The sequence below is a fragment of the Marmota marmota genome, unplaced genomic scaffold (genome assembly GCF_001458135.2).
Source record: "Marmota marmota marmota unplaced genomic scaffold, marMar, whole genome shotgun sequence".
NCBI classification, from domain to species: domain Eukaryota; kingdom Metazoa; phylum Chordata; class Mammalia; order Rodentia; family Sciuridae; genus Marmota; species Marmota marmota.
This window is the reverse complement of record NW_025999927.1, coordinates 3,440,347-3,453,319: the sequence shown is the minus strand read 5'-3', so window position 1 is coordinate 3,453,319 and position 12,973 is coordinate 3,440,347. Positions and strand designations below refer to the sequence as shown.

General features: G+C 41.1%; 2 protein-coding genes and 1 non-coding gene across 5 annotated transcripts in view; all 3 read left to right on the top strand.

Moving 5' to 3' along the window:
* Rbm34 (RNA binding motif protein 34) overlaps positions 1 to 8,212 on the top strand; it is a 24,940-nt gene extending 16,728 nt beyond the window's left edge. For all 3 annotated transcript variants that reach the window (XM_048800383.1, XM_015504339.2, XM_015504338.2), the window contains 5 exons: positions 2,268 to 2,351; positions 2,694 to 2,757; positions 4,374 to 4,413; positions 4,599 to 4,717; positions 6,158 to 8,212. In XM_048800383.1, coding sequence (XP_048656340.1) covers positions 2,268 to 2,351; positions 2,694 to 2,757; positions 4,374 to 4,413; positions 4,599 to 4,717; positions 6,158 to 6,439 — 589 coding nt within the window. In that variant the 3' untranslated portion in view covers positions 6,440 to 8,212. The remainder of the gene's footprint in view (positions 1 to 2,267; positions 2,352 to 2,693; positions 2,758 to 4,373; positions 4,414 to 4,598; positions 4,718 to 6,157) is intronic.
* A 2,051-nt stretch (positions 8,213 to 10,263) lies between these two features.
* Tomm20 (translocase of outer mitochondrial membrane 20) overlaps positions 10,264 to 12,973 on the top strand; it is a 12,809-nt gene continuing 10,099 nt past the window's right edge. Inside the window, exon 1 of the mRNA XM_015504337.2 lies at positions 10,264 to 10,475. Coding sequence (XP_015359823.1) covers positions 10,355 to 10,475 — 121 coding nt within the window. The 5' untranslated portion in view covers positions 10,264 to 10,354. The remainder of the gene's footprint in view (positions 10,476 to 12,973) is intronic.
* Positions 10,633 to 10,765, top strand: LOC125615921. Its single transcript, XR_007346526.1, has one exon. It is a non-coding gene; the product is annotated as a small nucleolar RNA SNORA14 (small nucleolar RNA).

Here is a 12,973-nt window from a genome sequence, read left to right as displayed (position 1 = left end):
TGATAAAGATGCTTAACTTCTTCTTTTATCTGTTTATGTAATTCATTTTCAAAGTGTTCTTTCACTGTTTGGATTTGCTGTCTCGTATTCTCTTTAAGGTTCCATTCCATCTGTCTAAGGTATTCCTTGAGTTCCTTATATGACCATTTTTCTGATGACTCTAGGTTCTCCTGAATATTTAGGCTGTCCTGCATTGTTTGTACTCCTTTTCTTCGTTGCTTTTTTATGCTGCTCATGTTACTTCTTGTTCTGTTTGACTGATGAGTTACTGTTTACTCTTATAAATTTATTTGATGCTTAGGAGGAAAGATATTAGAAGGGAAGGGAAGAAGTCACTAAAGAGGTAGAATTCAAGGAAGGGGGAATAAGAAAATTGAAAAGAAATGAAAAGACAAAAGAAAAAAAATAGAAAATAAAGTAAGAAAGAAAAAAAAATTAAAAAAAAATAATGATAATAAAAAAATGAAAATTAAAATTTAAAAAAATAATAATAATAAAATAAAAAATTAAAAAAAATTAAAAACATTTAAAAAAGTTAATGAACAACAAAAAAATGAAAATGAAAGAAAAAGAAAAAAAATAATAATAAATGCAGTCATAGAGTTCCATTAACTTCTCTTCCAGTAGGTGGAGCTGTGCCTACTGGGCCAAGCTTCTCCTCTCTATGGGTGGGAACCAATCACTGTGCAGCAGCTCTTCCTCCCAGACTGGGTGGGTCTCCAATCCTGAGTGCCTAGGGCCTTCTCTTGTGTTTCCTCAAGCCAGGCCCTGCTCACCTGTGACGCTCACCACAATACTGGCTACACGCCAGGTCTGCTGCTCCTGGGAGCCCTGTTTTCATGAACGCCTGGGCACACTCTCCCTGTTTGCCTCCCTCAGACCCTAAGTTTGTAGAGCTTGAAGCTGAGAACCCCCAGCGAATTTGCTTGCCCTCCGGTAGCCACGCCCCCGGTAGCTGGTGCAAGAGACCTCAGTTGTCAGCACTGGTGGGAGCGGTAGCCGGGAATTCCACACCTCAAGTCCCGCGCCACTCCTGATTCCCTTTGTCTGGCTATCGCGCTCACAGGAGAGCTGGGAGGGGCCCTTAAGGTTTCCCCGCTGTGTGGAGAGAGATGGCCAGGGGATTACACACCTGTTGTGCTGGTTTCAATGAAGTTATGTCCTCCGCCCATGACGTCAGTTCTCTGCCATGGTGGTATCCCATGCAAATGGTGACCGTTCGTTCCCTTTGCCGGGTGACCAATGCAACAGGTGGGTCCTGACTGTCTCTCCCAAGCCCCTGTTTCAATCCTGTGGCCACTGCCTATGAAGGCTGGGTTGGCTTTTACCTCTGTACATTCAGAAGGGCGGACCAGTTATTTCAGCGGGATCGTTAGTGCTGAGTCACGAGAAGCAGGCGAACCAGAGCTTGAATGCAGCCGATCCAGGCTCGGTGTGTGTGTTCTGAGGGGCCCAGACTGTTCGCCCCAGATCCACGTGAGCTCAGCATTGCCTAGTGATCCTGAGCAAACAGCATTTAGACAATTTACGACTCCTATGCCCGCGTAGCTGAAGAGGTCAGAGACTTGATCTCTCCGCGCCCGCCGCCATGTTGATCCAAGAGCTAAATCTTAATGATTGTTGTCATTAAGAAAGAATGAAAACCAGTCATAATGTGTCTCCCCATCAGAGAATATAACCTATCTAAGGTCCTGACAAAAGGGCCCAGTCCGAGCCTTATCAATCTTTTGGATCCAGCTGTCAGCTTCCAAGAAATACATGACAAAGGTACATGTTGGACTGCACTGCTAGTTTACAGCAGGAAAATTCAGGCACTGGGAAATTCTGCTGTTCAAACAATAAGAGATGGGGAATCTTGTAAATTAAATGATACTCCAAAGACATATTGAGTGAAAAAAATGGACAAGAGCCAAGTGTTATGTTTAGGAATAGACACTTGAGCGATAGCACACTGCAGAAAGCAGTTCTTACAAACATGGGCCTGATGATGGCCTTTGATGAACTTTGAAGGGAAAGGAGGGACTGTAACTTCGAGGGGCCATAGAGAGAGGCTGCTGGTTGGACCGTGGCTACCAGGGCATTGACCTGTTGTTGACTGAATAAGCTGTCCATGAAAGGTCTTTGTTCTTTTTGAATTCTTACTACATATTTACCCAAACAGATGAAACTTCCACCCAGGAATTCTTTTGTCATATGTGTAGATAGTAGGAGAAAAGCTAGATTTATTTTAGTAACTGTGATTGTTGTCTTTTCTTTCTCTTGTGTAGACGTAAAATTCATCCTGATCAGAAAAACATTAATGCTTATGTTGTGTTTAAGGATGAGATTGCTGCTACAAAAGCACTGAAAAGGTAATTATGTCTTTGAGGTTTGTAAAGATTGATTGTCCTGTTAGTTCTATGGAGACCTTTTTTATTAACATTACAGCAGATTCACATTGGAGCAGATACTTAAGTAATTTAGTGCTTATTTTTTTTGTAAGTATTTTTTAGTTGTAGTTGACACAATACCTTTCTTTCTTTCCTTCCTTCTTTCTTTGTTTCTTTCTTTCTTTATTAATTAATTATGTGGGCCTGAGGAACGAACCCAAGTCCTTGCACATGCTAGCGAGCACTCTACAGCTGAGCCACAACTCCAGTCCCAATTTAGTGCTTATTTTTAATAGCCATTTCCACCTTATATTTATAATACAGAAATGGGGCCCAAATTGCAGATGGATTTCGTATTCGAGTTGATCTTGCATCTGAGACCTCGTCTGTAAGTAGTACTTAGTTGGTTTAAAGAACTGAACTAGAACCTTATGGAAAGAAATATTTTCTTTTGAGATTAGCTGTGAGGTGGTGGAATCAGTAATGTGAACATAAGGAAAATGAAGCAGTCTTTGTCCTCTGGGATCACAGAGTTGGTGCTGGGGCTGGGATATAAGGACTGGCATCTGCATTGCCTTTAAGAACAAGTCATCTTCCCCTTGAAGATTTCTCTACTCTGTCACTATCAATGGTTATGGAAAGTTGGCCTAACACCTTGTTTTCTAGACTGAGGTCTAAAAGTTCAGTTACTCACTAGACAGTGTTTAAGAACCTGCTTGATCTGGCATTTAATTCTAAGATATAGTCTCAACTCTCATGCTATATAGTGGAGATGAGCAGAGGGATAAATTGTGATTCTGCTTTATGGTAAATACTGTTACAAGTGCACAAGATGCTCAATTCAGAAATGGGGCACTTGACTTGAGGACATGACAGCAAGAAGAGACAGGAGCGCTTCCAGGAGAAGGGATCACATATCATTTTTGAAAGATGAGTAACATTTACATAGGGGGGGGATTTTTTTTTGAGTGATAGCAATATCTGGGCAGAAAAGGGAGTATTAACAGTGGGGACAGAAACCCTATTGCTCAGGGCCTGGCAAGAGCTTGACAGTGTTATTGGGTGGATAGGGTGTGAACGCAGTAGTAAGAGTTAAAGGCCAGATCAATGCAGAGGAATCTGGATTTGTCAGGAGCTGGTCCAGAAATTCAAATGTGGGAGCAGTGGGATCAGGTTCACTTTTGGCAAAGGCGTCTGTAAGTGGATGAAGAATGGTTTGTAGGGGTTCACCCCCAGAAATAGTGTGTTTCTTTTGATGTCAAAACAGTCTAGCTGAGCTGGGTGTAGTGGCGCATGCCTGTAATCTCAGCAACTCAGGAGGCTAAGACAGGAGGATCACAAGTTCAAGGCCAGCCCCAGAAACTTAGTGAGGTCCTAAGGAACTTAGACCCTGTCTCAAAACAAAAAAAATAAAAAGGTCTGGAGGTGTAGTTCAGTGGTTAAGCACCCCTGGGTTTAATCCCCAGTACCAGAAAAAAATTTTTAAAAATGGTCTAGTTGAGATATGTTAGTGGCCTGTTTGATTGGCATCCTCTCATAGTTTCAGCAAACCATGGCCTCAGGGCCATACCCATCTAACCCCTTGTTTTGGTTAATAAAGTTTATTGGTACACAACCACACTTGTTTCTGTATCATCTGTGGGTTGTTTTTGAGCTACAGTGCCAAAATTAAGTAGTTTTTACAGGCCACATGGCCCACAAAGCCTATAACATTTGCTGTCTGACTCTTTTCAGAAAAGGTTTGCCAATCCCCAGTACAGCAAGCCTTTCCTGAGCAGTACTATGTGTCAGTGCCATTCTAAAGGAAAAGGCCCTCCTTGCTAGTTTTTGCTCACTCAGTCCATTAGGAAGATGGAATAGTGAGAGTTACACAAAGGGCAGAAGCATGGTTAAGTCAGAAGGTGCATGACCCTTCAGATGTGGGGGTATGCTGGATGGGAGAATTTAGGGTGCTTCCCATTTTCTGTTCTATTGAGTGATTTTTATTAACCCTCTTTGTTTCAGAGAGACAAGAGATCTGTATTTGTGGGGAATCTCCCATTCAGTAAGTTTGTTATATTGTTATTAAAATAAGGGGCAGTCATAACTCAGTGTCTTGCTTAACATAATTTTAGGATATGTGTAACGTAATAATATGTTCTTGGCTGTGTTGAACTTGCTCTATCAAATATCTCAAGCTTTCCAAGGAGACGGCAAATTTTATTTCTGTTGTGGTTGTTTTTGTTTTAGAAGTTGAAGAATCTGCTGTGGAGGAGCATTTTTTGGACTGTGGGAGTATTGTGGCAGTGAGGATTGTGAGAGACCCAGTTACAGGAGTAGGCAAAGGATTTGGCTATGTGCTCTTTAAGGTATGGAAAACTAATGCATTTTTACTATCCCGTGAAGTGCTCAGGGAATTGTCAATGCTAAGTCATCATTCAGATGTCATTATTATTTTCCTGTCAAATTCTAACTTAAGAAAACTAAATTCATTGGGCTGGGGTTTAGTTCAGTGGAAGAGCACTTGCCTAAGCCTGTGTGAGGCACTGGGTTCAGTTCTCAGCACCACATAAAATAAATAAAGATCCATCACCAACTAAAAAATATTAAAAAAAAAAAAAAGTAGAAGAAAACTAAATTCATTATGTTCAGTGGTAGAGCGTTATTGCTGTAATTGCACCTAACCAAAAAAAGGTTCTCCCTTTCTTCGTACTAACACTATTAAGTAAGTAGTTTTGTAGATATTGGATATTACCAGGATTAAATATCTGAATCTCCACCTTGTGTAAAATGAAAAAAAAAAAAAATAATTTACTTCAGTCTGAAGAAAATTTTAGTCTTTGCACAAGATTAAATTTCATTCACTAATTATTAGCCAGTGTTTCATGTCCAGCTTTAAGTGGTAAAAGAATATATTTACATAGCACTTAATTTTTTCTTACCCAGCAGTAACCCCTTTGTATAGTTCATTTTAGTTTTTTCCTTCTTTAAAGCTGACTTTTATCTGCAAACATAAATCTTTGCAACCCTGCTTTATTTTCTGTCATGTAAGCATTTTTCAGTAAGTGATGTAATATATAGTGTTTCCCTAATGTTATCGTGTTCTCTGTTCTTCATTATAATAATGGAATTATAGTGGTTATGTGTTTCTTGCATTTTGGATTACTTCTTTAGGAAGCACCCCATTGGGATATATGTAAGTCAGAGTATATCACCATTTTGAAGACTTGATAAGTATCACTAGGTAGCTTTTTAGTTGCCTGCCTGTGTTGTATATTCTAGAGATCTTACTGCTTCCCTGATTTGTCTTTTTCGCTTGGTAAGCTTGTAGAGTCTCTTTAACAAACATTCAGGTTAATTAGCATTAATAGTTCTTTATTAAAGTAAAATAATAATAGGATTTTGGACCTGTGTGGAACTCTATAGAATGTCTAGTCCCATATCTTCAGGACTGTAATGGAGAATTCCCTGCCTTCACCATACAGTAGGACTTTTACAGAAAGGTGCCTTGGGAGAAGGTTTATTGGTGTAAAGTGGGCATGTTATTTGAGATCCCTTACCATGGAGCAGTGAGGCCTGTCTGACCATGACTCACCTAGGATTTGCCAAGGCAGCTTGAGTGCTCCTAGGGCTGTGTAGAGCTTAACCAGGAAGAGCACAGCAAGCACACACAAGATTGGGCTTCCAGAGTAGGGCTCCTGGGCAAGTTTGACAATCGCTGCAGTTCAGTTCTGTGGATGTTTTATTAGTCCCTTTGCAGGTGCATTTCTGTTGGAAGTTAACGTATTGGAATTTTTTTTAAATTGCAGGACACAGATGCTGTTCATCTTGCTCTGAAATTAAATAATTCTGAGCTAATGGGAAGAAAACTCAGAGTCATGCGTTCTGTGAATAAGGAAAAATTAAAACAGCAAAATTCAAATCCAGGTTTGAAAAAAGTCAGTAAACCTAAGCAGAGTCTTAATTCTGCTTCCAAAGATGCAGGACATTCTAAACGTGTATTTATTGGAGAAAAGGCTGTTCTGATTAAAAAGAAGAAGAAAGGACAGAAGAAAAGTAGACAGGCTAAGAAACAGAGAAAACAGAAGTAGCCGTCGGAAGCCTATGCTCTCTTTCCTGTAGAGGACTGCTGATTTAAGTGGATGAACCCAGGAATTGAGTCAGGATGTTTATGGATCCTATGTGTGAAATATGAAGACTTCCACAGCCTTAGTTGGTTTGCATCATAATACTACCTTTGCAGCATTTGTTTTTAGATGCAGGCAAACTAGTTACCATGAATTATGTGTCACTACTAAAGGTACAAGAGATGACTTTGGACCTAAGATGAATGTTAAGATTTTAATGATTATTTATTAGTTTATATTAGAAATACACATTTTTATACTTCAGATGGTGATTGCAAGAATATTATTACTTGGAATGAGACTAAGTTAAAAAGTAAGTAAACTTAAAAGCAAATCTTAATACTGATTGCACTTAGACCACGTCTAATAGCCTCAAAGTGGGAATGCTGATCCCAAGTCTAGTCATAAACCCTGAGAAAGATTCAAGAACTGTTGTAGAATATCTACTCATTTTTCTTTCCTTGCACTTGAGACAGTGTACTTCTGTATTCTTATCTCATTCCACTAACCCAATAATAACTAACCAACAAGAATATAAAATGAAATGTGGCTCTCATTTCTTATATGTAACCAGTGACTAGATTGGTTATTGAAATCCTTGGCATATTGGTCATCAGTTTCCACTTTTTATTTTAATTTGAAAAATGTTCTTGGAAAATTTGTGTTCCTTAAATAGTGTCACTGTGTAGAATAAAATGGTCTTTCCAGAAAAAAAAAAATAATTTTTAAGAAAAAGTTTTCTAATAAAATACAGTAAGGCACAAAGTATAAAGAAAGTTCAACAAGGGAAGAGAATAGCACTGCATTCACCTAGTGACAAGCTGGTGTCCTTTCAGTGATCTTATCAAGCTGAGCGGTATACAGGAGGGAGGCCTGGTGTTGGGGGAGGTAGATGATGGTGGCTGATCTCTGGCAGGCAGAACCTTCAGTGAACAAGGGGTGCAGTCAAGGGAAAGTGAGTTATAGCTGATTTGAAAATCCTGTCTGAGAAGTAACACACGGAAGACCTAGTGGATCTTTTTTTTTTTTTTTTTAATATTTTATTTTCTTTAGTTTTCAGCAGACACAACATCTTTGTTTGTATGTGGTGCTGAGGATCGAACCCGGGCTGCACGCATGCCAGGTGAGCATGTTACCGCTTGAGCCACATCCCCGGCCCCCTAGTGGATCTTTAAAATAGCTCTGTAGAGAGTTGATAGAGCTTCATTTTCCTGTATCCAAGGACTGCACATTTTATATTTGGTATCCCTTATGGCATTTAGAAATTTGAGTTTTTGTAAGTAGGGTTCAGTAAGTATTTGTTAGCCAATCATTGTTGAGCATTTTGCACATATTTCTAGTAAAATAAAAATGCAACATCTGTAGACTATAGATTTTATGGCCATATGTAGCCTTTGCATACACTTGTGACCTATGAATTGATAGCTTTTGAAAACACAACAGTAACATTAAAATTTTACTTCATGTTTGTTACTGTTTAATTGAAATTTGTACTTTCTCTAGGCGGAATTTGCATGTGTTACTATATAGTTTAAAACACATGACTTAGGGAGAAAGGAAATATGTGTTTTGTAGAAAAATCCCCAGATATTTTGTGTAATTCTTTGTTACCTGAAAAAAATACTGCTGGTATGCTATATGTGATTAAATTTTTAGCAACAAGAGTTATATATCGGTGGTCAACAGTGGCTAGACTTTAATGATTGTAAATAAAGATTATTGGTTGTCTTGACTGATCATGAGCATTATTCTTGTTTTTACTCACACTTCCCCCCCCCCCAACTCTGCCTTGTGAATGTATTTTCTAATAATGATTATGGGCTTAAAATGCAGGGTTAAAGAATTCTCACTTAGAATGAGAATATAAAGGAATGCTTTACATCACTTACCCAAGTACTTTCTCACTGGGATCAGATGGAACTTAGTGCCCTGAACATAGCTTGCATAGTTTGTTTCCAGCTTTCATGTACAGAGCCCTGGAGTGGTTGTATTTTTTGTTGTGTGGTTGTTTTTTGGTACTGAGCCACGTCCCCAGCCCTTTTTTGTATTTTATTAGGGTTTCACTGAGTAACTTAGTGCCTTGCTAAGTTGCTGAGACTGGGATCCTCCTGCCTCAGTTCCTGAGCTGCTGGGATTAAAGACATGCACCACCTTGCCTGGCTTCAGTGGGTTTTTGATCTAGCTCATCAACTCTGACCTTCAGCAATTTCTTTACCTAAATATTTTGATTGGATGGAGATCAGTGGTCTCGTGTTTTTGTGACTAAAATTATCTTTAATTTTACATAGTGACCAGTATAAACATGAGTATATTTAACTGACATGATAATTTTTTTATTCTATTTAAAAATACTGGTTATGATAATTTCACAAGAGTCCACCTGAACCTTGTTGAGGTGACTTCCAGCCTGAAAACATTTCTAAAGTGTAAATGTACATGTTTTTCATTAGAGTTTTGCTTTTGTATTAACGTGTTGCCTGGTATATTGTATATCTCACAGTAGCTCTCTCAACACTAACATTGCATTTACTCCACACAAGACTGAGGGGGAGAGTAGTATCTGTTTGTGTTTATTCAGGAGTCATAATGTGACCACATAATCTTATTTTCAAGAGGCCTCTCATTGTCAGCTGTGTGGCCTTTTACAAGTCTGATTTCTCTTTTCCTTGGAAGGGGGGGTGCTGGAGATTGAACCCAAGGCATTGTGCATGCTAAACTAGCTCTCTACCAATGAGAATCCCTCAGACTCTGCAAGTTTTTTGTTCCACAGGGCTGAGGCTCAGGACATAACCTCCTTCAGTAATTGAGGTTTGCTGTCAGCTTTAGGGAATGAGAACGAAAATGTGTGTATGCGGGATATAACAAAAATTGTGTTTTGTGGGTCTCTTGTGTGCAATCCCGAGTCAAATCATTCACTCCACCTCCACACCCTCTTGCCCCACCCCATTCGGAGCAGATGCACATGTTTGCCAGGTCTGACTTCCAGTCTTGGGGGGCTCAGGTTCCTCAGCACTTAACGCAGGCCTTTCCTAGATGACGTTGGGTCCTGTGAGTGCAGGTCTCCACGGTGCCTCGGCCTGGCTCATAGGGTGCAGGGACAGTCCTCTGTAGACTGCTATGCCTCAGACCGGCCACGAGCCTGGGGACCTCGCACCTAGTGTTACCTATTATCTTTTCTGGTCCAATGCACTGAAAGGGCTGTAAAATCAGATTGCAAACCTGGGCGCAAATCAGAGCCGGCCATTGGAGAGGCGCATGTTCCATGCATGTTCTACGGAGTTGCCCTGTTTTTCTCGCACATCTCATGACACCTATTGCAGCATACTGTTTAGTATTTATTTTCTAGTTCTAGGTGGACACAATAACTTTATTTTATTTTTATATGGCGCTGAGGATTGAACCCAGTGCCTCAAGCATGCTAGGTGAGCACTCCACCACTGAGCCACAACCCCAGCCCGCAACATCCTTTTTTAAGTGAATTACTGTGTCCAACTCGATCAGGACCGGACTTGCAAGGAAAGTGCACGTCACAGGCCGCCGGAATCAACTGCAAGACGAAGCTCAGTAGGCAGCGGCCTTCTACCTTTGTTCTTGCCGGCNTTGAAAGGGGCTGTAGGTATAAAACTTCGGTAAAACATGGGCCCAGTTTACACAAAACCCTGGGGTTCGATCCCTAGCACCCGACGCTCCGCGGCACTCGCTGGGGTCGCAGGCTGTGCGTGCGTGCGTGCGTGTTGGCGCACTCCGCCGCGCAGGCACCAACGCGAGCGCCCCGGGGTCCTCGGAGCCGGAAGCGCCTGTTCCTCCTTCCGGCGTCCAGAGCGACGGGCGGCGAGGCTCGTTCGAGTGTTCGCGGCGGGTTCGCCGCACTGAGGGAAGATGGTGGGCCGGAACAGCGCCATCGCCGCCGGCGTGTGTGGGGCCCTCTTCATCGGCTACTGCATCTACTTTGACCGCAAAAGACGGAGCGACCCCAACTTCAAGAACAGGCTTCGGGAACGTGAGTGGGACCGCGCGGCGCCCCTCCATCTTGGCGGCGGGCGCGGCCTCTTCTTGGGCCACGCACCGTTCTAAGCCTCCGTCCTTAATCCGAAGGTCGAGCCTCCTTACTAGACGGAGTTCAGCCTGGGCCGGAACCCGCATGCCCACTGCGGCCGTTGCATTCTTAAACCCTCTTGGCGGCTTCGCCGAGTGCTTCCAAGATATGAGTGAATGCTAGAGAAATTGCGGGGGAGTCCAAAGGGCTGCGCCTCTCTCGTGGCTCAGCCTCATTTCATACCTGCGACATCTTTTAAGAGCCGCTTCCCGAGGGAAATCATGTCCCCAGAAACGTTCTTAGGCCGCCTTGCGTTTCGGGGGGACCTTTGTTCGCAGCAATAGAAAAGCAGATTTGTTTTAATAAGAAATATTTTTGTAATCCGTCCAGGTGGCTCAGCCATGTGGGTTGTTAAGGCCGCGGTCGCACAAGAAGTGGCCGCTCTGCTTGGTACTGAGTGTTTAATTCGGTGGTACTATATCGCCGCACGTGGTCCGTAGCCGCACGCGGCTCTTGACCCGCGTTCTGGAGCGCGCTGGTCGTAGGCCCGCGGTGCAGCACGTTCTGGCTCCAGGCGTTAGCGAGGAGTGAAACCGTGGATTTGGTTCATTTACCGCTAGGTAGTCTCACGGAAAGAGCGCTGTTCTGGGCTTAGACACTGGGTTTCCACGCCCGGGTTGGTCACTGATGAGCCGCGTGATCTTGGGCTTTCTGCATCTTAATTTCCTTAGCTGTAAAATCAGGTAATGAGGCTTGCCTCTTGTTGGTTTGGGGGAAAATAAAGTGTGAAGTGCACACCACGATTTATGATGTAAATGCCGACCGTTAAGGATGACTGTTGGAATACAAATCTATGGTTTCAAAAAATGTATTGGGGGTGGGGATGCAGGTGCAGAGCTCCATAAAAGTAGATTAATTATACCTTTGGAAGATTTGAAGATCTGTTTCTTCCTCCCCTAAGTACTGAGGTTGGTAGGGAAGCCCTCTACTACTGACCTATACCCCCAACCCTTTTTATTTTGAGGCAGGGTCTAAGTTGCCTAGGCTGGCCTCCAACTTGCCATTACAGACAAGTGCCACCATACCAGGCAAGAAAACTGGTTTTTGGTTAAAGAAATAATAAGAAGTATCATTTTAGCCGAATTGAGACAGTTATTCTCAGAGTGCCTTTTCCATCACTTTCAGTTCAATTTTTTTTCTAGCTTTAGCCGTGATGTGATCATTTTAAGTGGATTACTAGCTCCAGCAGTAACAACTTCAAGCTTTTTTGTAAATGATGTGATTAAAGTATAGAGTTTAGACACAGTAATTGGTGAATGCTAGAGATTTTAATTGATGTTTTTTGCTAACAAGTAAACATCTTTGATTCGTGGTAATTTTGCAGTTTGTTTAAAGTTGTATGGTTGATACTAAGATTTGGGGTATTTGGTGTTTGTGGAATGAAGTTCATTTCAGTTCTTTTAAATTTGAATTTCTCTAGTCTAATTTCCAATAGAATACTTCGAATATTTCTATTTGCAATGAATAGTTCTTCAAATCAGTCATTTAGATTTTTTTTTTTTTTTTAATAGAGGCGCTTGTCTAGCATGTGTGAGGCCCTGGTTCGATCCTCAACACCACATAAAGGTTTGGGGGTAGTTTGGGATTCTGATTCGTTGATACTTTTTGTTTTCTGTTACCAAATTATCAGTATGCTGTGTGTGCATGCTAAGGATCGAACCCCAGGGTTTTGTGTAAACTGGGCCCATGTTTTACCGAAGTTTTATACCTACAGCCCCTTTCAATACTCTTAAAGCATAATTTTTTTTATCAATCTGAGTAATCATAAGTGAAATTTAATCTCCAAATTATAGTGCCAATTGTATACATGCTGTGTAAAGGGTTTTGCTAAATTGCCAAGACTGGTCTCCAAATTGTACCCCATCTCAAAAAATAAAAAGGGAAAGTAACTTTGTGTTACAACCTCTGGTTATACATGCTGTGTAAAATGATACATCGTTAGAACTTCTTTAAGCTAGCTTTAAAAATGATTTGTGACTATTGTAAGTAAGCTTATATTTTGTGGATATTTTTGAAAGTACACATCCCTGTTTTAACTGAGGTCTCAAATTTTTTGAGATGAATATCAGCAAATACTGAGTCAAGGCCTAGTTTTGCAGATTGAATGTGTAAGTCCTTTTGGCTTTTTTTGTTTGTTTTAGGTGAACACAATGTCTTTATTTTAAACTTTGCTGATGTGTCATTCACACTATGCAGTGACACCATATACTCCTCCTCACTCTGTTGATCACAAATGGAAACAAATTTCATTCTACTGGGTTTCATTGTCAAATTTTGTCATTTTCCCCAAATTCTGTTTTAGTGAATTTTTCACTGTTAATTCCACAAACTTCTTTTGTTCATTTCTGAAAAGCCTTTTTTTTTTTTTTTTTTTTTTTTTTTTTTTTCGGGTATGTCTTTAC